The 27671-nt window shown below is 44.4% G+C and overlaps 1 protein-coding gene across 1 annotated transcript; it reads right to left on the bottom strand.

Moving 5' to 3' along the window:
• Window positions 1-2830: 2830 nt before the first annotated feature.
• On the bottom strand, window positions 2831-27671 carry LOC107034349 (uncharacterized). Its single transcript, XM_072958932.1, has 5 exons — window positions 27535-27671; window positions 23070-23259; window positions 11348-11471; window positions 9455-9504; window positions 2831-5933 (listed from the first exon to the last, which is right to left on the bottom strand). Exons 1-5 carry the CDS (start codon window positions 27669-27671, stop codon window positions 5871-5873), a joined length of 564 nt encoding a protein of 187 aa, XP_072815033.1. The 3' UTR covers window positions 2831-5870.

Below are 27671 nucleotides of genomic sequence, written 5' to 3'. Positions count from 1 at the left end.
CCTTAGAATTAATTCCACAATAAAATCGAACAATTCCCAAATGGGGTGACATGGATTCTCAAAGCAGATGAGAACAGAGGTTTCTGCTATTTCTGTACTAAGTTAACTTGCGCTAAGAAACATGAACACAAAAACAGGATAACAAAGCCATCCATTAAAATATGAAGACACTGAAGAACTACCTTATATGCCCTATGACTCTAGGACCTGTTATGACTGTCTCGAAGTACTAATGTTAAAAACAATTGATCCAGTTTTATAGATGTCTTTTTACTCACTAAATTCTAAAGGACACCTTGTCTCCTGTTGCCCAAGACACCACCTCCACTCTCAGCACATATCCAAATGCAACATCATACTATGGTGTGTCTTACTGTAATCAGGGAAAAGCTAAGTTATATCCAGACAGAGTGGGGAAAGTCTACCAATATTCTTAAACCACAGTGGTATTTCCAGAGGTACAGATCTATAGAAAAAAACTGGATATATACATAGTTATACACTTCCTTCCCACATTTTCTAGCCACATTGGAAAATAAAACCTTTGGCTTCATCTCTCCATTTTAAAAAAGTCAAATTTCTCAAAATGCTAAACTGTCTTGAACTGATTATACGAAGTCTATGAATATAAAGAACGTTTATGAACTTGAAATGTGCTTATCCTTATCTCTTACTATTTAAGTGGTTTCTTAATTTTCATCAAAGACTACACAAAATCAAATTAACATTTCATATTTTTCCAAATAAGAAAATGATTTTAATTTAAAAAATAAATATAGAGCACTAATGGCAGAAATGTAGTGTTTAAGAAGACTTAAAGAAAGGCCACTTGGGGAAAACAATTCATTTTAACTGTAAATAATGCATTTATCTCATTACCATGCACATTAATGATAACTGCACTAGGGGGGCTGATACTGGTGAAGATATTCATTCATATCCTGCAAGGATATTGCAGAAATCTTCCTATATATCTTTTTTTACCTCTATCTAGTTTCCATTTCTGTTGCTGTTTTGGATTTTTCTGTATGCCTGTTTTTATGTTATATCCTCTATAATTCCATTATTGGGTGACTTTTCATTGTTAATTTTCTGGTATAAAGTAGGACAAGGAAAATAAGTTGGTTATATCTTTATATTTACTTTTACACATGTCATTTTATCGGCCTATTTCTAAGTATTTCATGAAAAGATTCTAGATGTCAAAACCTGCAGTTAACGTTCCTGTTTAGAAATACACAAAATAATACCTTTGACGTTGGCAACTCAGATGTATTATTCAGCAAAACAGCAATTACTCATTGTTTTGCACTTACATGTTAAGAACTATGCGACACTTGGTGACACAATAACAAAATTGCAAAGTCAATTATATTTAAAATAGACATCCTAATAAAACATACACAACCAACTCCTTTTACTCTTTTTGAACTGTTTTGCTTCCTTTTTCTGACTGTTTACAGTCAAATAGATTGTGTGAACCTTAAACCCAAGTATAATAACTGATTCACACACACCCTGAGAACAGAAAAGTTAGGAAATGGGGAGGGGATGGAACATAAAGGGAGATGTATTCCTGAGGGCACCAGATTCCACCTAGGGAGGTGCCAGAATGTTGTCTATTTTTGGAAATGTACATCTACGATGTTCTTTTGCAATGTCAATCACAGTGGCAAACTTTGAAAGAGCAGTGTCTGCCAAAATTTAAAGCACAATTCAAGCTAGATCCATACCAATAATTCTCAGCAGTACTGTAAGCAATAAACCCCAAGAAGAGTCTCTATATTTAAGAAGATGGGTGCTCAGGTGGGACTTGTTGTTTGTTCTATTCTATTTTAATTGCACAAGAAGCATTTTTGTAACTTGAACTTCGCAGTAATGAATTCCACTTCTCAACCCAGCCTACAGCCTGAATTGAAGTTCCCATCAGAAAATTAAAATGTTTGTCTGGATAAAATAACTTCTAAATGAACTCTCTATTTCCTTTCGTTTCTTTTTGTATTTTCTGCAATGTAGCCCCTCGCAATGATATTAGTTCTAGTGTGGGAAAATATTATAATTGAGATCTGGTAAGTTATTTGCAGACTTCAAGTTTTTCTTTACACTGTGCTGACATTTAGTACAGCCCTGGTGAGGAAAACAATACTACCATTCATAGCTCTAGACGTAGATTTCAATCGACTTAAGCGGGCACAATGAAACTTGGTCATTCACTGGTTACCCATATTGTGTTCTCAAATTTTCTCTCAGCAAAAGTATAATGACTCAGTATTGTATGGTTGCATAGACAAGGGCTTGGAACAAGAGACACTAGTTTTGTCTGACGGTGTGAGAAAGTCGTGAAGGGATCTTTTCTTCCAGATGGTGTTAAATTCAGCTGCCTTTTTAACATTGGCCTTGCACAGCAATCTGCTGCTCCCCTTTCACAAAGACTGTGCTCGGTTCCCACTAGTTAACATGCATACTCACGCAACCTGCAACTTCACTCCAACTGTTTTACAATGCAGTGGTATGCTAAATAAACTTGATCCGGTTTCTGCCAATGTTCCAACTAGCTTTCAAAGAACTACTTAACTGATATTTACACTTCTTTTGACTTAAATCTACACGCCTTTGGAATATTTCAGATTTCAAAGAAATATCACCTTATTATAAGGTCACTGTAGAGATGACCTCGGACGCCCTTCAGACGCATGCTCAGATACAGTACCTCTCTTCAACACACACAAATAAAACAAAATGTCAGAAGTTTGATGTGTAATAGAAAAAAGAAAAATTGGGACATGTTGCAGCAAGAGCAGTGGAACAGCAAAAAATAAAATGAAAATAATAACATTGAAATGTATTTTTATTGATCGATAAGTCATGTAACATTAGTATGATACAAAGCAAGTTTGATATGACAATGGCAGACACATAATTATAATATTGTTTATTTTCCTTAAATGTTATATTTAACACATTTACATAAAAGACCAAGATGTAGGCAAAAGCTTCAGTAATTTGACTCCATTGAGTGCTTGCAGTAAACAATAGGTTTCCCCCAGCAAACGTCTTATTGCCTTAATTGAACCTCCTTGAGAAAGAAAACCACACACTTTGTAATGTAAATGTTAATTGTAGTAGACAATGGTTCTAGGTAAATAGCACCCCTGGACATGAAGTAAATGAAAGGAATACAGGCACTTAACAATGAAAGGTTGTTTGCACAAACAGTGCTTCACATGTAAATAAACAAGGGTCTTCTCAACGGTCACTACAGTAGTAAAACTTTGGCACGTGTTCAGCAGCCAAACTGAGAATTTACGTTCGTAAAGTCTCTCAGAGTTTCCAACTGAATGTAACAGTAGTTTTACAGGCTTCTCCAGTCTGCAGTCTTACAAGGAGTTGAAACTACAAAGGAAAGTGTAATGCTTCTGAAGAAAAACTGTATGTTTGGGATTTGGGATTGTCTGTAATCTAGGCCACGTGGACGATAACAAGCCATTTTGGGCATTCTTGAATGCATGTTTGTATTTATATTTAAATGCCTATACAAATGTTTGCTGGGTGACGTGTGGAAAAGATATCACGGGGGACCTCTAAAGTGCCAAAGTTTCTCCTAAATACAGTCATTTTTAGATTACATAAAAATGGCTGTTTAGAAGGCATCTAGCTGGGACTATACCAGAATAACCTTTTATCATACTGGAATCAACACTCTTTAGGTTGATGTTTATAGTTTTACTTCCAGTGTGTGTCTGCTGGCATAATTAGGCCAAGTTCCTACATATACCATCCATGTTAAGAGGTAAATAGCCTGAAGAGGTGATCATAATGCCTGTTATTATAGAGATACGTATTTCTAAATATAACCCACCCAAAACAAAAGTAAAAAATGTGGTCACAAGGCCAAAAGTATGCACTGAGAATTTGATATGAGGGGCAGGTAGGAATGAGACTTTTGGGGAAGCTTTTTTTTTTTTACTAGCTTTCCTTAAATATTGAAAATCTCAACCAAAGAAAGAAGCCAAACTTAATTATGGACAGATTAAACAGCGGTTATAAAATTAACAGACAGTATGCAGCAGCTACAGACCAGTTGGAGGCTGCAGATGGCTGTGGGTGGGAAATGCCTCTACTTTCTTAAGCGATGGAGATGAGTATGGTTTGTGCACTTGATGTTTTTTTCATACCCCCACCCCCCAACAGGGCTGTCTGTCATAGGCTGCCGGGCCCCGCTTTACCACTTGCCCCCGAGCGTGGGAATCGGAGCGTCCTGCCGTTCACATCTCCTGCATTCCGTTTAGCGGAATCAATTAGGCAAGACAGACCCTCAGATTCCCCACCCCCTTTCCATTTTTGTCAGGTCTATATACGTCCTAATTATTTCAGTTTGGGATGCCAGAGCTGTTTCCTGGATAGACCTGATCATCCTTAAACAAAAAGAGAGGAGGCGCACACGTGGGTTGTGGCGTAAATGTCACTTTCATTTCCAATGCTAGGCGCAGAGTAAGATAGAACATTTTTTTAACACTTTGACAAGAGGGGAGGCGATCTCGTCTCCATCATGTCTTTCTGCTTCAGTAGCTTCCTCAAGGAAACCCTCTTGGAACAGAGAAGCATCTGTCCTTGTATTTTGAATAGAAGAATAAAAATCAGCCTTTGCTTTTTTTTTCTTTTTTTGCACTTTCCCTGCTAGCTCAATGTCCTCAGTAGCTACAAATTATTAACCTTCCAGTATAAACTTTTCTGAAAGTCTGATTTCATATAATTTGACATACAACCCAAATACATGCAGTTTCCAAGCATAATCTTCCAATTTTTCAGGGGAGGGGCTTCAGAAGGGAACGGCCTCAGTCTATGTATATGGAATCATTCTCAAACTAGGTACTAGACATCCCCACAACAGCTTTCTAAGAAAAAGAAAATAACTCCATATGTAAACTTTCGCCTTTAAGTAGGACAAACTGTAGTTTGTGTCTCTTTACTCATTAGCACTCTACAATTCTCCTTCGCAGCTATAACAACCTCTTTCAAAATATCTGCACCTTTATGTTTTGGCATACGTGTGTCAATTTCCTCTAATCCCACCTTTAATCATAAGGAAAAAACAAAACCCCAAACAAAGTTAGATTCAATAAGTATTCCTGACCTTTCTGGTTTTTACTGTCTCTTGGTTGGAGTTCATTCTCACACGCTCCCCGGCGATCTTGAAGGAGTTTTTACTTTCGGTTATCTAGCTTTATGAAGACCAATACACTCATACAGCTAGATAACCAAAGATAACAACTCGCTTCCCTCACAGCCTCTGTCTTCTTCGGGCCAGACTCCAGATCCGGATCTTTCTGGCAGAGCAGAAGAGTAGTCCTCCAGGAGACTTGACGCGCATAAGATTCCTCCTTGCACGGAAAGACGACCTGGTTTCTGTCTGTGTGTGCGGCTAAAACATCCAAATGAGAGCTGTTGCTTTCAAAGTTTATTCCGAACTTTTTTTTTTTCCTTTCAGCAAGTAATCTCCGGCAGCGTTAGCCAACAATTCATCTATTAATATCAGAAAATAAAACCAGCTATTAAAGTGCAGCAAGCGGTTAGGAGTGAGCAGCAGCATCCATCCCTTCACAGGCCTCTATTTGCATTGTAAATTGCTTCATTCTCACGCAAGGCTCTTTAGCCTCCCTCTATAGAGATGTATAAAGCCAACGGCAATTTCCAGCGCAGGTTAAGGAGGAAGGAAAAAAAAACATCCCATTCTATAGAAGAAGTGACAGCTGATTCAAGGATCTGCTCCGGATCCTTTTGGGTTAGGCACCATGAGCTTTTTACCAAGCGGTGGCAGCTTGATTGCACATATCTTGTGTGTGTGTGTTTTGGGGGGAAGATCCTCGATTTCACAAGGCTTCTAGGCTGGGGAGGAGAAGATGCCGTCTTGCTGGCGTGCTGCTGCCCCGGGTCTGAAAGAAGGAGAAAAGGGCCATCATTGGAGGGGCTTTCACCGCCAAAACGTGGACCAGCCCGACGGGGTCAAAGGTTCGAGACCGCGGGAGACCAAGGTAATGATGATGTCATGAGAAATCTCAAGTACACGGTTATTGATATGCATCAGTGATCATCCAACTGCCCCACGCCTGCTGCCCGAGCAGCGGCAGCGGCGGCGGCAGCAGCGGCAGCATTGCAACAGTCCTATTTTCTCAATCAACATCTCTTCCGTTAGCACTACCGCCTGCTCCTGGAAAAGCAACCCGCGGCCTTTTACCTCCTCGGTGCTAGTGTAGATCGCTCTAATATCCAAAGACTGGAAGAAATCTCTCTCTAAGGACAGATAAAAGCATTTCAGATCTGAGGAACGTCTTTACCTGCATTTCTCTTCTGGCAGATTGCATGGGCAGAGAGATGGAAGGCACTTTGGTATTGCTTAAAGCAGGGCCTTGCTTTCTGGGGCTGGGAATCAGATCTGTATTACACAGTGAGTCGATGTGTGATTACATTGACAATTTGCTCTGGTGTTGTGTTTTTAATGGCTTCACAGCTCAGGCATGTTTTGTATCTATGTACCGTGGCGATAGGGCAGCGTATTTTGTTCTGTAAGTTCAAATTGAATGCTCTTAAGCAAGCCGACTTCATCCTGGTTTGTTTTTTTTTTAAATGACTCTATATAGGGTGTGCCTTAGAATGTGGCACAGGTAAATACTGCAGCAATAGTTTCTAACGTTGTACGCAACTCTGCTGTAATAAAAATGCTGAGCCTTTGTCTGTAGTTTCAAACATCAATTTTCACCCAGAAGGGCAAAATGTACTGGTCTTCCTTATGAAATTGTATAAAGAAGGATTGTTACCTTGTTCAAAAGACAGATACACACCTGGATGTTAAGAGCGTACATAACTCTACCCCCCCCCCGCCTTCCCCTTCCTCACCCCCACCTTTCTTCTGTCTAGAAAGGGATATTGTTTTATTAATTAATTAGCTTCATTTCTTTTTTTTTAGGACTTTTTAAACTGTGAATATGATCACTTAAAAGATGACTTTTCTTTTTCTCTCTCCTTTGTAATGGGAAATCTGTGTCCAATGCATCTATGATGTGTACAGTTCTAATAGTCAGAGGCCCCTCAACAGAACATCTAAGGTAAAGTCCACATAAGATGCATATTCAGTATGCATGAATTTTATGGACTGTTTTCCAAAATTATGAGTTATGTTTGGTGGTATTTCTATTCTTTAAATATATGCCACATATGAATGTCATAAATCTTCATATTCATTTCACACATCACTAGTTTATCACAATACTCTCATTTTTATAGGTTGACTATTTTCCCCAATGACTAAAACACTTTCAAAATTAATACACACTCTTTCATTAATTCAGTAATTTATTCATTTAAGACGTGAGTGTGAATATGGTTGCCAAATTACATACAGAGCACATATATGTAAATCCTATAGAACAGACTGACAAGTAAAGAAAACCAGAATTGCTAAGAAAAGCCCCAATTAAAAATTCAACAGCAGTATTACACCAACTAAATATATAATTTAGTAGCATGATGCCAACTTTTCCCTAGATTTTTTGTAATTTTCTTTTTTAGTGAGCATTCTTGTCCTGATCATTTAGAAAAGACTAAGCTATAGAAATCACTCATCTATTTTTCCTATCAAATCTTGTCCAAGAAGTACAATCAGAAATGGCTGCATAGGGTTATATATAAAACATACATGCAAACTACAAACAAAATCAGAGAAACACATTCCCATAGAGTTAACAGTTCCTTCTTGAACTATGAGCCATGACATAAACTATTGGGTAAGAACTGAACACATCACTGAGGCACATGCCATTTTGACATTATCTAAAACCCTAATGAGCTTTGCTGCCTTGGAATACTGAGAGTATTTTGGCCTTGCTTTCCAAGACCTAGAAGCAGAATAATTAGTGATTTGGCATGTACTACAAAAAGCAAGCATATAGTCAGATGAATTCAATTCCTTAAGTCAAAATCCCAAGAAATGTCAGACATTTTTAGAATATCTTTTTTGCTTTATATATGTCTGGGTGGGGGTTGGTGAAAGTAGAAAGATATGATGCATGCATGTCTGTATGTGTATCACCACTATACTTGTGTAAATTAATGTGACTATATTTCTACATTTAACAATTATATGCATTTTTAGAACCCAAGCAACTATCATGAAAGCCAAGACACTGAAGATTTGAGATGCTTCTACAATTAGAAGCTACAGAAACTACTGTCTTAAAATAGCATCTTCTCTGGCAATGCCACACAGTCTGACTCCGGGACTAGCCTCTTGCCTGTCACATACACTGTAGATTCATTATGAGAGCACCAAAAAGTGGATTTAGCCAACATAACGATTATGGGCAGTCTGTTCATTAACCGTAGATAACCAACTAAATATTTTACCTCTCCATCAGCTTTCAGGGTGTGAAGAAATAAAAGATACATAGCAAAGCTTAACACTGAGCACCTTGGTATTCTGAATACTGCCAAGGTTTTATCATATACATTTCAAGGACTATATTATTATCTAGGATATGAGACAAATTGAAACAATTGTGCTGCTCTGAAGATTCCTAGCCATGTCTGCCATACACTGTTATGAGCAACTACTAACACCTAGATGTTTTTATTTCAGTTATTTTTGCTTTACAAAAAGCTATTTAGCTGAGCTACAGAATACCCTTTCTGAAATCTGCATATTGACAGATATACTGAATTCATATGGCTAGCCTACACATTCTCTAATAAATTCCCATTAATGGCCAGTAGATTAGGACGTGATTGTCATGCTTGTTTTCTAATCTTTTTATAGGTCTCCAAATGGCTAAAACATGATTTGAAACATCCTGGTTTTCTTGGGAATAAACAATCTCTGCTTAAGTTAAAAGTGAAAAGTTATGATTTTTTCACAATTTAGATCAGAATTATGCTATTCCATACATGCAAATACATCAAGTTGTCACTAATATTTAGAACACTTCTCTGAATCCTATGCAGACTACTGCAGAGTATATAAAGAAATTGGCCTATCACTGAAATTCCGTTTTTAATATTGAGTTTGTATGATTCTCATGCATGCAAACCACAGTCCACTAATACAGTCAAGACTACCATTTTCCATATTAAAAAGCCATTTAATTTATAGCGATTTGAATAGTTCAGGCAAGGTACTTGACTAACTTACTTTCTAATAAAAGTGTCCTGTTATTTCTTCTATACCTCAGATTCCTTTTTTATAAGCAGTTACAGGCTATATTTGCATTCTTCTTGATATATAGTATACATAGGCTACCTATGGGGGTGAAACTGCACATATGGAAACTTAGGTTTTTCTGGAATTGTTTCTATTGCATGAACTGGGAGAGATGTTATATGCTGTAGGTCTGCCACCCAGTAAATAATATTCTATTTTCTTGTACATCACTTTGATTTTATCAAATGTAAATTTTAAAATTACCTTTGGTTGGTTGGATTGTCTATTCATTTTATGCTGCTTTGTAGTCTCATCTGAAAAACAGTCAAGAAAACAAATGATCACAATTTTAATATGTCTATAAAAAATCATGCCTAGATGTGGCTTCATTTAAAGGATTGCAATTACCATGATTCCTTAAAATGCCAAGAGTGTCCAGAAAACCCTAATACAATGTATCCTGTGCTTCAGCACCCACAGGGTTAAATATGCTAATTTGCATTTAAATGGAGACATGCATGATAATAGGAATGCAAAATATGCAGAATGTGGAGGGGTTTGGAAATTAATTTTTTTCTTTCTTCTTTTATTTTTAGCTTAGAAGAAAAGAGGGACTCTTAAGAAACATTAGGGATTTGAACACTGTAACCTGCCATACAAAAGAGGAGGGGGAGTTCTTCCCTGTAAGAATTTTAAGACCGAAACAAAGTCATATTTTTCTTAATGTTAAAGGCACTGAATTTCCAGGCCTTTCAAACAATGGGAATCCCTGGGTAAATATCTAATCCATTAGAAAGATGCAAATAGTTTACTGTAAGGCCAGCACTGTGAGATGTGCATTCATATCTATGGCTCCTGATTGGCTATTTCCTCCAGTAAATCAATGAATAATGTAAAACCTGATTGCTGTAAAGTGGTGGATTTTTTTTATTCCCTCCCCCATCCCCCACGACTCAATAGTCAAGAAGTCTTACGAAAATAGGTTGCTTTTCTTTTATGATTTTCTTAGAGTTTATTGTTATTTTGGAGTGGTGGGGTGGGGCTACTGATTTTGCAAAATGAAAGTACTGCACTGGTTCAATCATGCTGACTATGACAGCTCATTTCTCCAGACAGCACCCTAATTACTGGTGCAAAGAGGGGGATGGAGGGTGGCCGGCAGAGGTAGGCACTAGGATGGAGAGGAAACTGGATCCCCGCCGTTCTGGGCCCAAGGCAGCCTCAGCTCCCAGAGAGCCCCCGGCCATGGCCGTGACTTGACAGAGCCTCCGGACTAACTTCTGATCGATCCCACTGCTGCCCTGACCCCTCAAGACAGTTCCCCATTCAAACACCACTGGTACATTTGTCAGATAAAACACCAAAGACACTAATGCAAATACATTGCCTGGGTTCCCACCGCTCTGGGTTCCCTCAGACAGTTCCAGGCCAAGGAAGGAAGGTCTTGCCTCCCTCAGCTGAGTCTGGGCTCCTAGCAAACAGAGAGACCGGATTCCGCTCGGATACCAGAAGAGTCAGAAGCTGAAATGGCTCCAAGTCCCAATAAGTAACCGAGATGGTTGCATCTTGACGAATCCGAACTTGGGATAACCCTGTAAAGCCGCCTCTCGTTTCCCAGAATCCAAAAGGGAAGGAGAAAAGGGAAGTGGAAATCCTCCAGATCTAGTTAGCTACTATACATAAGTTGCCACCAGAATCCAATTAGATCCTCACTTCATTGACAGGTAATTGCAACTTTGAGGTGGTTAAAAGAATTATTCAAAATGCGAATCCTGACTCCGGGAACGCAAAATACAATTGCATTTGCTCTCAGTTTAAGAGGGAAAAGTCCTATTCCCAACAACACAAAATTATATACAAAATTCCCCTTTCCAAAGCGAAAATTTCCTGGCATCTTTCTACAGTTGGGGGTCAGGCCGCTGGAATAATTAACCGTCCTGGCTCAGAAAACTCACGAGATCAACAGGTTTAGCATCCGAGACACACAATCAATTAGCTGAAGCAAAGCCCCGGACTGGCCCTCGGAGTGGTCCTCAGCGGGGCTCTGCGGGCACGGCTTGCTGGCGAGGTGAGGAGCGCGGGCGCCGGGCCGCGGCAGGCACTGCTGGCCCCGCGCCGCCGGTCGAGCTGCAGCCTGCGGGCCGCCACGATACTCACTTGCTCTCCTCTCTGCTACAGGCAGTATTGCCCCGCAATCCAGCTGGACAGGAATCGAGGTGCCGGCCAGAAGACAAGATCCAGAGTCACAGGGCGGCCGCAGTACACAGTCTCCTTTCGGCGTCTCAAAAAAAGAGAAAAAAAAATTTCAGATCATCCCTCTCCTTGGCACATTTAAAACTGCCGCTCAATTCCAAACGGTGATTCTTGCTTGACTGCGTCTAAAATAGTTTAAACGGATCTTCTCTTCTAGGGAGAGAGAGAAAAGCGCCAAAGACGAAGGAGGAAAAAAAGATAACTTTTCCCCCCCACGCCAGGCACTTGCTCCCTGAGCCTCGGAGTGGAGAGTGAAGTGGTGTGTGCGAGGCTCGGCAAGTTTTTGGGGGGGCTGTCCAAGGTCTAGTCCAGCCCCCTCTGCCGAGGAGGACGTGCTCTGAAACTCAACCAATTTCCCCACTGCTTTTGTTACTGATGAACTGAAGCCCTATTGTTCATCCATTGCCACGGTCTTTTTCAGTCCCCACACTACGTTCTGCGTTGCCAGAGATAATGAATTTGCACCCAAACCTCTCATAGTCCCCTCCTGACAGACGGAACAAATTAGAAATGTCTCGTCTGAAGGAGGGCAATGGCTACATTTTCCTATTGTAGGATGCAAAGCACACATTTCTTTGGAAACTTCTTTTGCCTTTTCTACCTTTTATTTTCTTCTCCCTCTTTTTCTTTTTTCCTTCAGTTTTCCCCCTCTTGATTTCTTTAGACTACCCTCCCCCCTCCCCTTTAAAAAAAAAAAAAGAATAGCCCTGTCTTGTTTTTCCAGTGCATCATTTAATGTAACTTGTGGATCTTTTCTACCTTTCTTCCTTCTTTCCTCTCCTTTCTTTTTTAAGGACTCCTTTGCAATTTTATTTACAAACTTGAAGAATGACCTTTTGACTTGCAGACTTAAAAAAAGAAAAAAGGTCTTTTGGTTCAAGTCCCCCTTCCTCACTCCTCCCCCTTTTTTTGTTGTGGTCGTTAAATGTGTTTGGCTAAAGACAGCAATACATTATAAGGATTTTTATTCTGTAAAGTCCAGAGCTATTCAAAAGGTACCAGGGACGCCCCATAGGGGTTGGTTAGCTATTTGAGGGGGAAGAAAAAGCGTGTGTGTGTGTGTGTGTGTGTGTGTGTGTGTGTGTGTGTGTGTGTGTGTGTGTGTGTGTTTCCAAGGAAAGAGGCAGAGACATGTGGGAGGGTGTGGGTGGGAGTGTGCAGGGAGAGAAGGGTGGGAGCCTTGAGGGGAAGGTGGGCTTCCTGGAACACTATCGGGGAGGCTGTCAGGGGTGTAGGCGAGAGAGGGAGGTGCAAGAATCCGTCTCGCCGAGGGCGGCTTGCACCCAAGGGCCTGTTCGCGCTCCCGGCCGGCCGCAGCCTGAGCGCGGGTGTCTGCGCGCGCGGGCGCCTGTTCCGAGCCTGCGCGTGTGCGGCCGGGGCGGGAGGGGGGACGTTGTAAAAATTCTGACGAGTGGCCCGTATGTAAATGTGGCCCGGGGGGAGCAGGGAGGAGGTAATGAGAGCCGCGGGCGCGCAGCCCCGCGGCGGCCCCCAGCTTTCCCGCCAAGTGCAGCCGGAGGACATACAGTCATGCGTGTCCTTGGCGGGAGGGCCCCCGCCTGCCGCGCGCGCCCGCCCCCCGCGCACACGCACACGCTCCCATCGCCGGCGTGGGGCCCAGTGGCCACGAGCATGTCAGGAAAACAAAGCTAAGGCTGCGAGGTGGAACGACGAAACCGCAGCCTTGCTGGCCAAGGGTAGGACTGGGAAGCCGAGACCGCGGCCTCCTGCGCCCCTTCCTTGCCAGCTCGCAGCCTGCTCTCCGCCCCCGTCTCTGCACCGCCCTGGCCCAGAAGAGGCCGAAGACCATTTCTTAGCTGCCCAGGAGAGGGTAGCAAGCAGAGGCAGGGGCGGATGTGCGCAGGGAGGTGCCAGCGGCCCCCCGCCTAGTGCGCGGGCACGCACACGCTGGCGCGCGGGGCCGGCAGTGGGGGGAGTCTGAAGACCTCCCTGCCGTATAGCCGAGAGCGGCTACCTCCTGGCCGAGGCTGCGGAGCTTCAAGTGAAAAAGTGCACCAGGGTAAATCCGGCAAGACAGCGCCCAGGCCTGCGGCCACGGAATCTCTCGCACCTTAAACACCCCAGACAATGTAATCGAAAGGGCCTGGCAGTTCAGAGACTGCCTTCTCTGACCCCCTCCCCGCCTTCAAATGGATGAAATTCAAATTCCAGTCCAGGAGATGTGGCCTAGATGGTCCCGAACATGAGTCCCAGAGGTGGCCATGTAGAGACACTAATCCCTCGCTCGTCTCGCTCACAGCGCCTGCCTCAGTGCTCACTAGCTCAAGCACCTTCCCAACACACACACACACACACTTGACAGTCCCATCACATTGAAGCACACGCTCTTGGCATAGCTGTTAATGAAGCCGACGCGCTTAATGAGTGCACAGGTAAATAGGTACCGAAACAAGAAGCCCCCACCAGTCGGCTGGGCGATTTACCTCTCCCTACTGGAAACACGTGTAGCTTATCGTGTTTTAGGAGTGATTTGCGGTGGTCTGAGGTCTCCCCCTCCTCTTCTTGTGGAGAGAAGCCAAAAAAAAAAAAATCAAGTTCCATTGTCAGAGTCTTCTTTCTGATAAGCTATCAGAGCATTGGTCTAAAGCATTTGGGGATTTGATTTGGTTCGTTATCTGTTGTTTTTGGTTTGTTGTTTTGGGGTGTGTTGTTTTTCTGAAGCAAGCAAGGGAACGTGTGTTTCGTGGGGCTGGAGGCGCAGGACAAGAGCCTGCGGTGCGGCCTGAAGGCTGTCGAGGCTGGAAGCCGGGCAGTGGAGAAAGAAGGCGGCGATTCGTCCTCCCCCGGGGTCGACATACAGGCTCCCTTGGCCCCCTTGGGCCTGGGATCCGCCACTGCCGTTGCCGCCGCGCGAACTAGCGGGCTCCGCCGGCTGCCGCTCCGTGTTTTCCCCCATCCCGGCTTCACGTTCAAGGTTTAGCTGCGAGGTCACGTCCATTGACGTCAGCTCCCTGTCTCCCTCTACGTCCGGCTACATTTACATACATCAAGGAAATTAGGGCATTAAAAAAATATGCAAATCCTGCGCGAAGAGGAGCCTGTGCATTCCTGGCGCGATCGCCTTTTATTGAAGCTTTTAATTAAAGGGGCCAGTTGGCAAGCCCCTGAAACAACCGCCAAAACCCCCAAAAGAGAAAAATAAACGCTGTAGCCTTCGGAAACGGTTGTTTCGGCTCCTGTTCTGTGGGCGGCTGAGGACCGCCGGCTGCCCGGCTCGGAGAAGAACAGGTTAGAGGAGGCAGCTCCAGCCCATGCATAATCAGGGCTCCGCGGCGCCTCCATTCTTTCCTCCTCCTCCTCCACCTCTCCTCCTCCTCCACCTCTCCTCCTCCTCCCGCTCCCGCTCCTGTTGGTTCCAGCGTGTATTATTTTTAATACTGATGCATATGTAAAGGTATATTTGCATTTTTTAATTCGCGAAAAGTTCAGGATTATCGTTTTATTGATTCTCTCCACCTTTTTTTTTTCCTCGCTATCTTATTATGTCTGTCTCTCTTCTCCCTTTCTGTCTGTCTTTATTTTTTGGCAAGTGTCTGCTGCTGTCTCTTGCTCGATAATATACACAGTTGCCTCCCTGCTTCTGTTTATCGAAGGCTCCAAATATGCACATCTGTCATATATGTAATGCCCTGTATAACCTCCTGGTTTGGTCATTAAAGAAAAGACACATTTTGTTTTTCTCTCCTTACATACCCCTTGATCGGCTATAATGCCCATCGCTCAAGGCTCAAAGTTTGATTGTCTAATTAACTTCATATTAGCAAAACACAGTTCGGGCCGGTGCTTTTGAGATCATGTATGTATAAAGGGAAGTGATTCCAAAGATTTCTAAAGAATTTTTCTGCTGATTAACTGAGAGGTGTGGCATTCACCTCCCTATTGCTTTCTAGCATTTCTTATTGCAAAAAAAAATTATTTAAAAATCTGTAGAAACAGCAACGGACAGCTTTCTGCAAGGAAGACATTTTCAACCATGTTGTATTTGTACCTATCTGCCTCATTCAAAATTTACTGAGTTTCATTTTTCTCTTAATATGACTGGAAACAAGGTGTGTTATCTTGATTGAAAAGTGTCCTTAATTCGTGACTTCGGAGTGAAAACAAATAAACATAACAGTTTACTATTTTAAGCCAGTTGATTTGCCCTAAAATATACAGGCCTTGAGTTAGATTTCAAGCAATGGAAATCTTGCTTATAGGGTCGGATTTTTCTTCCTGGCAATGTATTTATTCAGCACAATGGCTTCTGGAAAATATATATGTATAAAGTCCACTTTAAAAATTTCCCCAAAACTATTATTTTAAGAAGACTGAATCCATAATAGCACAGCCACAAAGAACAGCATATAGGCACACATGCAGCTTATTCAATTAAACAAGTCCAAGTACATGCACAGGTAATTAGTTTTCTTATGAATGACTTACCTGCACAGATACTCAGGGCAAGACTCACCCTCCCCAGTTGCTTTCATGTATAAATATTCACATGTATTTTTCTCCCATTTTAAACCTACAGCTCTATGCCATCTTTCATACTGGACTATCCAGCATCCATTTTTAGCACCCCTAATTCTTATGGCATTTCCTCTGGCTGTAGGTTTTCCAAGCTTACACCAAAGTGCTCATATGATATGTCACCCAATAAAAAGTGGTCAGATGCCAACATGTAAAACATTAAAAAACGGAAATACACTTATCCTTTAGATTTGCCCTTACCTTGCCATATATAGCAAGATTACATTTCCTAAAGTACATTTTCAGCACATTTTATGAATAGTTGCAGATTTCACAACGACTTGCAGAACTGCCGGTTTCTGCGGGGCACCCGGCTGAGTGAAACAATTCGGCAGGTTAAATGTCTCCGAGTTTGGCTGCAATTCAATCGTGCATGACTGTTTGTTCCTGCCTGGACTCAGGCACATACCTGCCCGCCTTTATGCAGGGGTAAGGATAAACACACCGGCCACGACGCAAGGCATACAGTGTCGGTGCATATATTTAGAGGGTAGTAGTAAGGAATGTGTGCATGTAGGGATGTCTGGGCATGCATGTGTGTGTACAGACGCATGTGTGTGTGCGCGCGCGTGCGCGCGCTGTGTGACAAGGGACACAGAGAGGTACACCTCTTATCTCTGATCTCTCTGTAATCTCCTTTTCTGTTTCTAATCTCCCTTATTGGCGCATGGTAGTAATCTGAAGCCTCTGAACCGTCACCGTCACTGCCGTTTGCGCGCTATGGCTTACCCCGGGGGCCGGTGGCTCGGTGGCTCGCTGGTTCGGTGGATGTTGTGATGGAGGGTGGGTAGCGCCGTTGCCGCCGCCACCGCGGGTCCGGGTGCTCTGTCCCAGCCCCGCAGCCGAGCGCGCGGTGCCGGAGCCCCCTCCCACCCCGCCCTCACCCCCATCTTCCCCTCCCTTCCCCTCTGCGCCTCCTCTCCACCCTCCCCCCCCCCACCCCGCCCCATATTACCATATGGAGGCCGAGTCCCTGCGAATCACAGCGGCAGCGGGCGGTATTTGAATAAGCCCCGCAACCCGCTCAGACCCCTACTCTCCCGCAGGCGGCTTGCCCTGCACCAAGGGCCAACACTCTGGCCGGTAACCTGTCAGCGGCCGACACCTCCCTCAAAGTGCCCTGGGCGCGCAGGAGGGAGGTAACTGGGCCTCCCACTTGCTACTTTTATATTAACTTGGCTGATAGGATCAGACAATAAATAGGGGAGGGGGAGACAGAAATACAGACACACAGAGAGATGGGGGAGAAGAAGGGAAGAGGAGAATGGAGAGGAAAGAGAGGCGCTGTGGGTGGTAGGGGAGGGGGGAGGGGGAGGGAGACCGAAGCCAAGGAAAGGGGCAAAATCGGGGAAAGGAGCCCAAAGGGTTGAGTGAAAGAGAAAGTAAAATGGGGAGGGAGTAGGGAAAAGACGGGAGGGGGAGAAATGGCCAAATATCTGAATTTGGACTTTCCAAGCTGAAAATACCACCTCACTGAACTTCACAACCTCCAATTAGACACGTGTTTCTCCCCTCTTCCACGTCACCAAATGATTAATATGCCATCTCAATCAAAAATAATTATTTAGAATTGTGTAACAGATACAGGATTTAACTAAAGGAGCCGATTTTGTGAAATACAGCAAAAGAGAGAACATTTAAAGAAGATGTTGGCCACCTCACCTTAAGAATGTTAAGGCTTGCCTTGAAGACTCGGGCACTTGCCCAGCCTTGTCTTCTGAGACAGCGAGACCGAGGCCCACAGTCAGGAATGGGAACAGTGCTCCGAAATATTTTGGAATTTCAGTAAGAATTTTTCTTTCCTTTTTGATATTTGTTACAGTTTTCTTCTTCACGAGTTGATTACGTTTACCAAAAAAAAAGTAGATAAAGTGTGGGTCTTTTAAAAATTTGACTGCAAAGGTGTCCCCACATCTGAACTGAGCATATGGTTTTTAAACATTAATTTAAATACATAGCCAGTTCCATTTTGCATACTTTCAATAACTCTTCCGAATTTAGCGTTTCAACAGTGTTCCCCTCCCTATCGTCAAATTGGAACAATGATTTCCCCGTACGAAACAATCAGAATCGTAATAAAATCTTCAGTCACCTAGACCATGTACCCATTGTAAATATCCCTCTTGGTATTCAGAAACCAAACCCCTCTCCTTTTGAGACACACAAAAAACGCTTCTGATTAATAATCTCTAACGCGGCACACCGAGGCCGAAGGCAGGGCGCCTCAGGACGCCAGAGAAGGGCGCAGAATTCTCAATACCTAGAATTTAAATACAGACCCCAAAGATGTGCTAACTGCTAGTTTCCGAAGGGGAATAATACTTGGCAAGCAGTGCTTTCAGGGAGGACAACCACATCCAAATACTGACTCCTTCCTGTGTCGGGGGATGGGGGATGTCGCGGTTACCCGGCATTTCTGGGTACAGACGTGTGTACAAAATGGTAGATAGCTCACGCGTGTGGCCAGGCCCAGATTTCTTTCTTTTCTTTTTTTCTTTTTTTTCTTCCTTCTTTTTTCTTTTTTTTTTTCTGTCTTTTTTTTTTTTTTAAGGCAAGAAATTGAAAAGACTCCCCTTATTCTATGGCTAGTTCCCACGAAGCTGGGATTTCAACCTCTTGTTTATTTTTAAAGCCAATGTGGAGCTCCAGGTGAATTCCCTGGCTCGAGATTTTACCAGGATGGTCCCAGTGCCCAGTCGCTGCCCCACAGCACGTGAAGAGAAAGGAGGGAGAGTTGGTGGCTTCAAGCCGCTTCCGTCGGGGCCCAGCGTTTGCCCCAACAGGCCCCTCCCTTCTTTCTCTCCCCGAAGGCGCTCCCTTAGGCCGGCCAATGTCGCTGCGGTTTTGGCCAGGTGAGCGAGGGGACGGTTCCCGAGGGCAGTAGCCCTCTCTCCCGAGCACTGGTGGGTTTGTGAACCCGCCCGGCGCGGAAGGCTGAGTGGCGCGGGGGCCAGCGCGGGGCTCCCGGCTCCGGCCAGCAGGGGAACAGCGACACCTACTGGCCGCGTGGGCACCGCGTCGGGGCCGTCGGGGCGCCCCTGGACTAGGGGTGCACCGCTGCATGCATTTGGGAGGCGGTGGCAACCCGTGCCCAACGCTCGGCCCACCCCTCCAGGCATCGCTTGCCCAAGGGAAGGCAAAGCCTTCGCTTCTAGAGACCCCTAGGATGGGCCTGAACACTCGCGCCGGCACACAAGGCCTCCAGCCCGAGTCTCTTTCTTCTAGGGAACCGAGGGATCTGCAGACGCAGTTGGCCACCGTCTCCTGGTTTTAAGAGAGATACAGGCAGAAGCTGGAGCCCTGACCTCTTCAGGTTCACGACCCAGGCCTCTTCTCCACGACCCCCATTTTGGTGCCTCCTAAAGATGATATCTTTACAAATTAGAATCAGAGGAGAGTTCATTATCCTCCCTTAAGAAGGGACATGTACGAGTCAAGGACACAGACTCATACGTAGTGGCCGGCGCCAGGCAAGCGGGCCGATCGAACCCTCCTACTCACCAGCCTCCCGCACCTTGAGCGTGCCCTCACCGCCGCTTTGGTAGCTTTTCTTTAAAGATTATGATCTTCTTACTTACACCGAAAGTAAAGGCAAATTTGGGGTGGTGGTGATATTTTCGAGACCTGATGATTGATAGCTATATCGATCGATCGATCGATCGATCGATCCTGCTAAATGTGAATGTGAATCCTTGGACTGTTGGCCTCAGTTGGGAAAAGGAAGGTGATGCCAAAGGAAGGCGAGGCCCCACGAAAACGTAGCAAGGATGAGGATGAAAAGAAACCGCCTCGTTTATTCCACATTTCCTTTCTCTCCTCAGTCCATTCTGCTCGAGCAAATAGCCACTTCTGTGAAAAGGATGTGTAGGTGGTTCCAGCACTGGGTGGAGAAAGAAAGGAGGAAGCTCAGGCTTTTCCTCCCCAGATGCCTCCGTTTTCACTGTTAGATTTTGAGACTCACCTGGGCTTGAGAAACCCAACTGAGTGTGATTCAGGTGTTAACATGCTTAAACATTAAAATACATTCCTTCTCCTACGAAGATGGGGCTATTTGAACTAATTTGAATCCTTGAGATTTTCTCTTTAAAATACTACTCATTTAAAACCCCAGACTTAAGAAGAAAGAAAAAACTTGTCATTTAAAGTGTAAGTTCATCCCAGGAGTTATTTCCCTTAGCTTTAGATAGTGGTTGGAACTAGGGTCTAAAGGCTTTTGAGGAAAAGGGGAGGAAGGTCTTGTTAGGGCTTAATTTTTGTCTGCATTCTCTACAATAAGAAAAGTTTTGCTAATTCTGTTTTGGTTAAATAATTTTGGACTCTGCCCTGAAGTCAAGAATTTTAGATCAAGTCTCTTCCATTTTTTTTTTAGTTAAAAAAATCTCTAAAATGCTCAAGAAGGCAGCTCTTCAACTCAGTTTTGCGAGAATTTTTTTCTTCAAGTGTATCTGAATGTGTTCTGATAATGTATGAATTCATATCCCAGAGCAGGACCTTAGCAGTTTGTATGATGTATGAATAAACCTGTATTACTAATGGTGAATAAAACAGAGCTATATCCTAATGACATTGCTGTCAATGAAACCTGCACCCCTCTGCATATCAAAGTCAGCTTTCTCCTGGTGTAATGGAAATCTTCATAGAAAAGAAAATTATTACAGAAAAATTAAATTATACTGGACACAGAGCAAGCACCCATTAACCAAACCCAATTCAGAGGTATCTTTGGGTACTGAAGGCAACTTGGAAAATGCAAGGGTTGAAATTCTCTCCTTTCTTAAGAAGCACTACTAGAATGTAGCTTTATTTATGACTTGAAAATCTCAGCTAGAGTGGATTCTCATTGTTGTTTAATATTCTTTGGTTTTATTGACTCTAAGTATTTTTGATTTACCATTAAAGAAAATAGAAGACTAGAATTTAAGTGTCAAAAATAGTGCAATTTCTCTATATACCTAATGACCCCAAAGCATAAACATATTAAACCACAATTAAAGGACTGTTTGTTTACTTTGAACAAAAAATTAAGCCACTGAAGTTGTTTCTTATTCACAAGAAATATGCATATGTGCATGTTTTATATTATATGCCATGTTATATATAATGGATATACATAAAACATATAAACCATGAATATCCATGGTTGCTACAGTGGTATGTGTGGGTGTGAAGTAAGGGTGGAGGCAAGGCTTCTTGTTCTGTTTAGGTCTTTAATATACTTCCCTTCTTTAATTTATTTCTCTTTAAATTCCTCGTATTTGGCAAGTAAATTAAGAAAGGAAGACAAGCTAAACTGTCATTAGACTGTGTCTGTGTTCCTTTGTCACACCTGCCCTCCCTCTGGGCTCTCCCGGGAGGGTGTGTGTGTGTGTGCATGTGTGTACTTCCTTTCCTGCTTGTTGAGAAGCATGAAGGAAGGAAGGGATGTGAGGATGGGATTATTGATCAAAAAGGCACATCATTGCATGTAAAATGAGATGAATCTATCTGAAACCTTGTTATATCCCAGCAGGATGGTTATATGGGGTGAGAGCCTTGTGTGTGGTAGCTGGCAGGCTGATGGCACAGATCACTTGGGGAGAAGGGAGAGGCTCCCAGAGCTTGGAGGTGGCCTCCTTTCAGCTGCGGTGAAATCCGCAGGGGCTCAATGACGTTTGGCTTCAGAGAGTAGAGCTCCAAGGACACCTGTGTGCATCTGGTTGGAGACAAGTGTGTGTATGTGTCTGTATGTGTGTGTGTGTGTGTGTGTGTCTGTCTGTCTGTCTGTCTGTGTCTGTGTAGGGAGGAGTAGGTGCTTCATTTAAAAAAAATTCATTTGAAAAAATACTGCTCCTAAAATTCTACCGTGTCATCAATTGGAGTCAGGCACCAAGCTCACTAACATGTCCCAGGTTCACTCACGGACCGTGGCAACATTATTGCTTTTGCTAGTAGAAATATAGCTCCTTTCATGTCTTTGGTTCTTTATCGTGCTTCCCTAGTGTGGGGCGAGGCTCTAGCCTCTCCCTCCTCCCTTCTTGATCCCTGCAAACAAAACCATTCTACCACTTGAGCCATCTGCTGCAGGTGTAATGGATGGCAGGGGGCCGACCTAACCACACTTCAGTCTCTTCTAGGTCGTCACCGCTCTGCACCAAACAAATGAGTCCTGTTTCGCCACTAGGGTGCCGAGGTGGATGGTGGATGCCGGCCCCCGCCCCTGGCAGTGTTCAGCGCTTAGAAACCAGAGCCAGCTGACAACACACGAAACACACAGGCACAGAGAAAAAGCCGAGCCAACGTTTGCTCCCTCTGTCCCCTCCCTCTGCTCTCTGTACACATGGAGGACATGTACACAGCTTTTACACATTTAAAAGCTCTCGCGACTCCCTCTGAATTCTTGGTTACTTATGACGGCCTTTCTCACTGCACATAGCCCCCCTTGTGTGTGTGTGTGCGCGTGTGTGTGCGCGCGCGCGCGAATATGAGTGTATGTTTAAACGCTTATTGGTAGGTCATCAGCAGCTGATCAGACATAGTAATCCAATAATCTTCTTGAATGCACACAATTTTTTGTTAAAGGTAATTTAAAAAAAAAAGAAAGAAAGAGAAAAGGAAAACTGTCGATTTCCTCTGCAAGTCTTGGGTTCCCAGTTTAGGTTCCAGGGAACCACAGAGCTGCGCAGCCAAACTTTCCCTTTCCAAGGTTTGAGCGAGGCGCAAATTGTCACTTCATGACAGAGCAGGGGGTCATTTGCACGCGGGTGTGTAAAAGAGGGGAGCTGTGAGGACGCGCAGCATAGGGAGAGAAATAGGGTACTGGGAAGCCCCCCTGAAGTGGCTTGGAACCCTTGCAGGACGTATAGGGCGCCTCAGGGCAGTAGCCTGGAGTCCAGTCTTCCCAGGCTCACAGCATCTTCTTGATCCTGATCCGCGGTACGGCCAGATCCCAGCCCGCTGTCGCACCTCACCCCGCCCGCCCGCTCGCACCCCATCTCCATTTTTATCATTATTTGAGTAGCCCCAGGTAATGGTGCCCATCTCTTGGGCCTGGGCTATGGGTGGAGGCTGGACCCTGCCAGGAATCGAACTCCGCTGTCCCCAGGGTACTTACCTCGATTGAGGCCCTGGCAAATGGTGGCCCTGAAGCGTCAAGTTTCCTCTCCCAGCCGTTATGCCAGATTCCCCTCCTGCCTGCTGCTCCTCTCGGCGGGCTTGCCTGCCTGCCCCCCGCTCTCTCTCTCTCTCTCTGTCTCTCTCTCTCTCCCCCCCCCTCTCTCCCCCCTCTTCCTCTCTCTCTCCCTCTGTCACACACGAGGATTACTTGTGACTTTTAGAGGCAAAAGCTTGCTTATTCAGAGATGAGAGGGAGGGGAGAGGGAAGGGAGGAGGGCGGGAGGAGAGGGGGGAGAGAGAAGTCGAAGGGGGATGGAGGATGAAGAGGAGGTGGAGAATCTGAGGTAGTGAAGGCGTAGGTAGAGGAGGAGGAGGGAAGGGAGGGGTAGGGTGGAGTAACCGAAGATGGGCTGGGATGGGACGGCGAGGAATAAATTGCTCCCCACCCAGCTGCAGTGCGACGCCCCCAGCGTCCCAGGGGAGCCGGTGCGTCAGATCGCGGCTGGCCCAGGCGGGGCAGTACAAAAGCGCCACGGGACCCCCTTCGCAGGCTTCTGCCCGGCCAGAGCGAGCGCCGGAGGCCGCTCCACGCTCGAGCTGGACCGCGGAGAGGTCTCCTCCGCCCGGACGGGGGTGGCTGTCTAGGGGCTCCAAGCTCCACGGAACTTAGATTTCATTCCTGGGCTCCTGACCACCCTCGCCCGCGTCTCAGACCAGAGCTGGAAGCCCGCGCAGACCCAGCGTGTCCTCACCCTAGCCGCCGGCGCCCACCTTAGCCATAGCCCCTGGGCCCCGCGCCGCTCATCCGGGCGGCATCCGTATGCCCTGCATCTCTGTTCACATTTTGGGCACCCCCTCAACTTGTTATTACTGGAGAGAGAGAGAGAGAGAGAGTGTGTGTGTGTGTGTGTGTGTGTGTGTGTGTGTGCGCGCGCGCGTGAAGCGCGCACGCTCCAGGCTAGAAAGAAGGTGCAATCTCGGCACGAAAAAGTAGCTTCGGTCTCCTGCAGCTTGGAGCCCGCGACCAAGTCCGATCATATCCAGTATTTGAGATTATAGTTCTCAGCAAGGACCAAAGTAAGAGCTCACCGGATCATTTCAACTGAGTTTCTGTGCAGCCAGAATTGTTCATTATTATTGTTAAATACGAAAATAGGCTTTAAAAAAATAAAGAATAGTTGCAGAGAAAGAAGGGGGGTCATTTTAGCAATGGTCAGGAACCAAAAGTGGTTGAAATGGTTTTCTTGGACAAGAGCATCCACGATGGATAAAGGTGGAAGCCTCAGACTGGTACAAAACCAATTCATTACGTGACGGGATTAAAAAACAGATGCATGCTTCTGACATAGACGACCCATTAGTTCTCTGTTAACTGCATTAAGCCAGCGCCATGTAACGATTACATGGCCGCCTTCAATGTACAATCACGGGGATATTACAGAGGATGCGCACAAGCGTTTATAGAACTCTCCGTGTACGCAAAGACACACAAACACACACACAGTCACATTTATAAAGAGAAAAAGTTTGAACATCAGCACCCTAAACTCATAAATATGTATATTTTCTCAAACAACAATCTCTTAAACACGGTAATTTTCCTCTGCATTTCCTTGCTGACCTGTAGATGCGACATTTTGGTTATACAGCAGGCTACTCGGATCGACATAATTCTGCTTACATTTATCGAGGGTGACACGTCATAAAATGCCAGAGGAGGAGGGGAAACTCTGAGGGGTGGGGGCTTTTACTAACAATTATAGTCTCCCCTAGCAGTTTCATTTAAATAATAGCAATGATGTCACGGTAACCATCCTCTTTCTCCCACTTCAGTGAAACTACTGGATGTCTTGGTGAACAATGCATTGTATATTTAGTTAAGGGATTATTATTGCTATAGAGTTATCGATCCATCCTGTGGCATAAAAAAATCTCTGAACATTAAATTATTGGAACATTTGACATGTTTTAGAACTCGTTTACTTGCCAAATCTTGTTTCAGAATAAGGAAGATAACATTGCTAGTTTGCACCCACCGTAGTTTTGAAGGAAAATGGAACAAACGAAGTTGTTCTTTAAAAATTATGTTAGTTGTAGGCAAATAAAAATATTGCCCTTCATCACAATAAGCTGGTGTGCAAACTATTAAACGAGGATCATATTTTACCAATCTGAAGGGGAGTTTTAAGAATTATTTCCTCCAGCGGCCATAGGAGAGGAAGTAGGAAGCATGCAGACCCCAGCCCAGCCTGCACTCTTGGGTCGCTGTGCCAGGAGCGCATACTCTGCGCCCATCTGCATCCCAGCCCTCGAACATCCACGCTGTCTGGAGCTCTGTTTTTGAGAATGAGTGCAGTCTCTGTGGATCAGCCACACATTTAGAAATGGGTATTTGTATCAGGGCAATGTTCAGGCTATAGGGCAGAGGGAAGATGGAGACAGAACTCATTTTTTCATTATTTAGGAATTGCTTAATAAGTAAACTGCTCTGCTTATTGCATACTATGTTAGAGAATTTTCCTCTTTCTTTGAAATTATTAGCCAGTGTTTTCTTCTAATGAGGCCTCAGGATTGGGTTCTCCGGAAGAGGGGAAAGGCTCAACAAGATGCAGATGTGAGGTACAGAACAATTAGTGTAAAGGAAAGTAATTGATTATCTAATAGGTAAAGGAGGGAAAAAGAAACTTTGGGCTACATTTAAATAGGGCTTAGCAGTTTGCGAAAACTTTTCTTTTTTGTATTTTAAGCAGCAAACTTCATAAAGTGTATTTCTTTTATTTCTCTTTTAAATCATCCACAACCTCAGATATTTCATCTTCCTTGCTAAGAAAATGCCCCGCAAAGGCTTGACGTGGACACCAAGTAGCCCCAACGAAGTCTGGCTTGTCCCTTTTGCCAAAGGATTTATGAGGACTCAAGAGAAATCCCAAGTCCGAAACCGGTTCAGTGGTGACTACACTTAGGAGTTTGCTTTCAGTTTATGTCTTTTAAGCACCACGTGACTAGACAGGAATGGTAACTTGAAAACACAACCTGATTCTGGGCAAAATCATTTTGTCCTTTTGGCATGAAAATGTAGTTTTATCTCCAAGTTCCACCCAGAAGCAGACTGCTGCAAGCCAGGGCTGGTCCCTCCCCAGATCACGACAGGATCTTCAGCTGGCAGAGGAGATCCAGCAAATGGGATTCATGAAGAAACTCTTGGGCATTTCAAAAAAAAAGGAAGAGGGGTAGGGGGTGCAGCTTCCGGATTCTTTTTGCGGAGGGCTCCTGTGATAACAATCAATGGCTTTCAAAGCACCATGGAAAGCAGGAGTTCACTACTAAACAGTTTTGAACATGATGTATTTAATGGGGCTAGCTTAAACTTTGTTTTAAAAATCCCTCTACAGATATTACCCTTCTCTCTGCTTATCTTTTACAAGATTTTCTAAAATCTCATTTGTAGGTAGTCATTGCTGGGGATGTGCTACGTTTAACAAGACAGATACAGAGGCACCTGGGGGTCATGTAAATATCTGTGTAAAGAGTCTGCCAGCCTTACCTGGTAACTTCATCTAATAAATGGGAGCTACTCCAAAAAAAAAAAGACATGTTTTTATTTATGTAGTTGCAATTCAAATCTTTATGAGTGTAAGTTTCCAGCTGAAATCCTCAGTCTGAATTAAGGAGTCGGGATACACACTCAGATCTCCTGTAACTAACCATTCGGACACCCAGCCTCTGGCCGCTGTCTTCACAGTTACTGTTATAATTCTCCAAGCCTTTGCTTTTAACGTTATCACTTTTAATGATATTAGTCCTGTCAGGCTAAATGCACAGGATCAAATTTAGCCTAAAAGTTGGTCACTTAAACATTATTCCCTATTTTATCATTCAAAATAGAGCCCACTCCCCAAAATTGAACAAAGGTTCCTTAACTGTCCAATCCTTCCTTAGGTCTCAAGGGGTTCAAACTAGCCCTTAGCACTGAATTTCCTGAAAGCAACTATTTGGTGTCCACAAGTAACTGAAGGTTTGGGGAGGGAGAGGCCACCATTCCTAAATTTTCTTTCGTTTCTGTCTTACAAAATGGAGCCTGACAGTATATGAAATCCCCCCTACAGCTTACCAAAATTGGTTAAATGTTTTAAAAACCAATTGAGCAAGAGTCCCATGGTCTTGTATTTTCGAAAGGGTCCCAAGCTGGCTCTTTTTGGATGGTTTTGAGACCTGCGCCTGACCAAGTAGCTCTCAGGTAAAGCTATCCAGATGAAGGCGGGGCTCCCTGTCACCTGCGAAGGAATTTTACCTAGGATCTCCTGATTTTGCGCCCTAAGTCACATTCAGCCATATTTGCAAGGGGGTCGGTAGGCTAATAACAGTCAAATAGTCATGGGGTAGAACCCCACAGTTTCTACCGGAGAGGCTTTGGCCAGAAAACAGAGAGCCAGCGGGGCCAACCAGCTCCACGCCCCTCGCGCCTGGACTTCAGGCCACCTGAGGCTGCGGCGGACTGCCGCAGGTGAGCAGCTGGGGAAGGGGACGTTGAAGGCTCGTCCCTGGGCCCCCAGCCCTGCCTTGGGCCCCTCTTTGGGAACGCCTTGACCTGGGCCGCCAT

This window comes from Vicugna pacos, chromosome 3, assembly GCF_048564905.1.
Source record: "Vicugna pacos chromosome 3, VicPac4, whole genome shotgun sequence".
Taxonomy (NCBI): Eukaryota; Metazoa; Chordata; class Mammalia; order Artiodactyla; family Camelidae; genus Vicugna; species Vicugna pacos.
The sequence above is the reverse complement of the archived record's forward strand: the minus strand, read 5'-3'. Positions and strand labels throughout refer to the sequence as shown.

What these genes read in the sequence shown, in the direction of transcription:
- LOC107034349 (XM_072958932.1), bottom strand. Translation starts at nt 27,671, where the DNA reads ATGGCGGCCCAGGTCAAGGCGTTCCCAAAGAGGGGCCCAAGGCAGGGC. An exon ending in TCAGGTGGCCTGAAGTCCAG is followed by an intron (nt 23,260 to 27,534) that starts GCGCGAGGGGCG and finishes CGTGTGTGACAG; the next exon opens with AGGGAGAGAGAGAGGAAGAG. An exon ending in GACAATCCAACCAACCAAAG is followed by an intron (nt 5,934 to 9,454) that starts GTAATTTTAAAA and finishes TCCTTCTTTCAG; the next exon opens with ACCCGGGGCAGCAGCACGCC.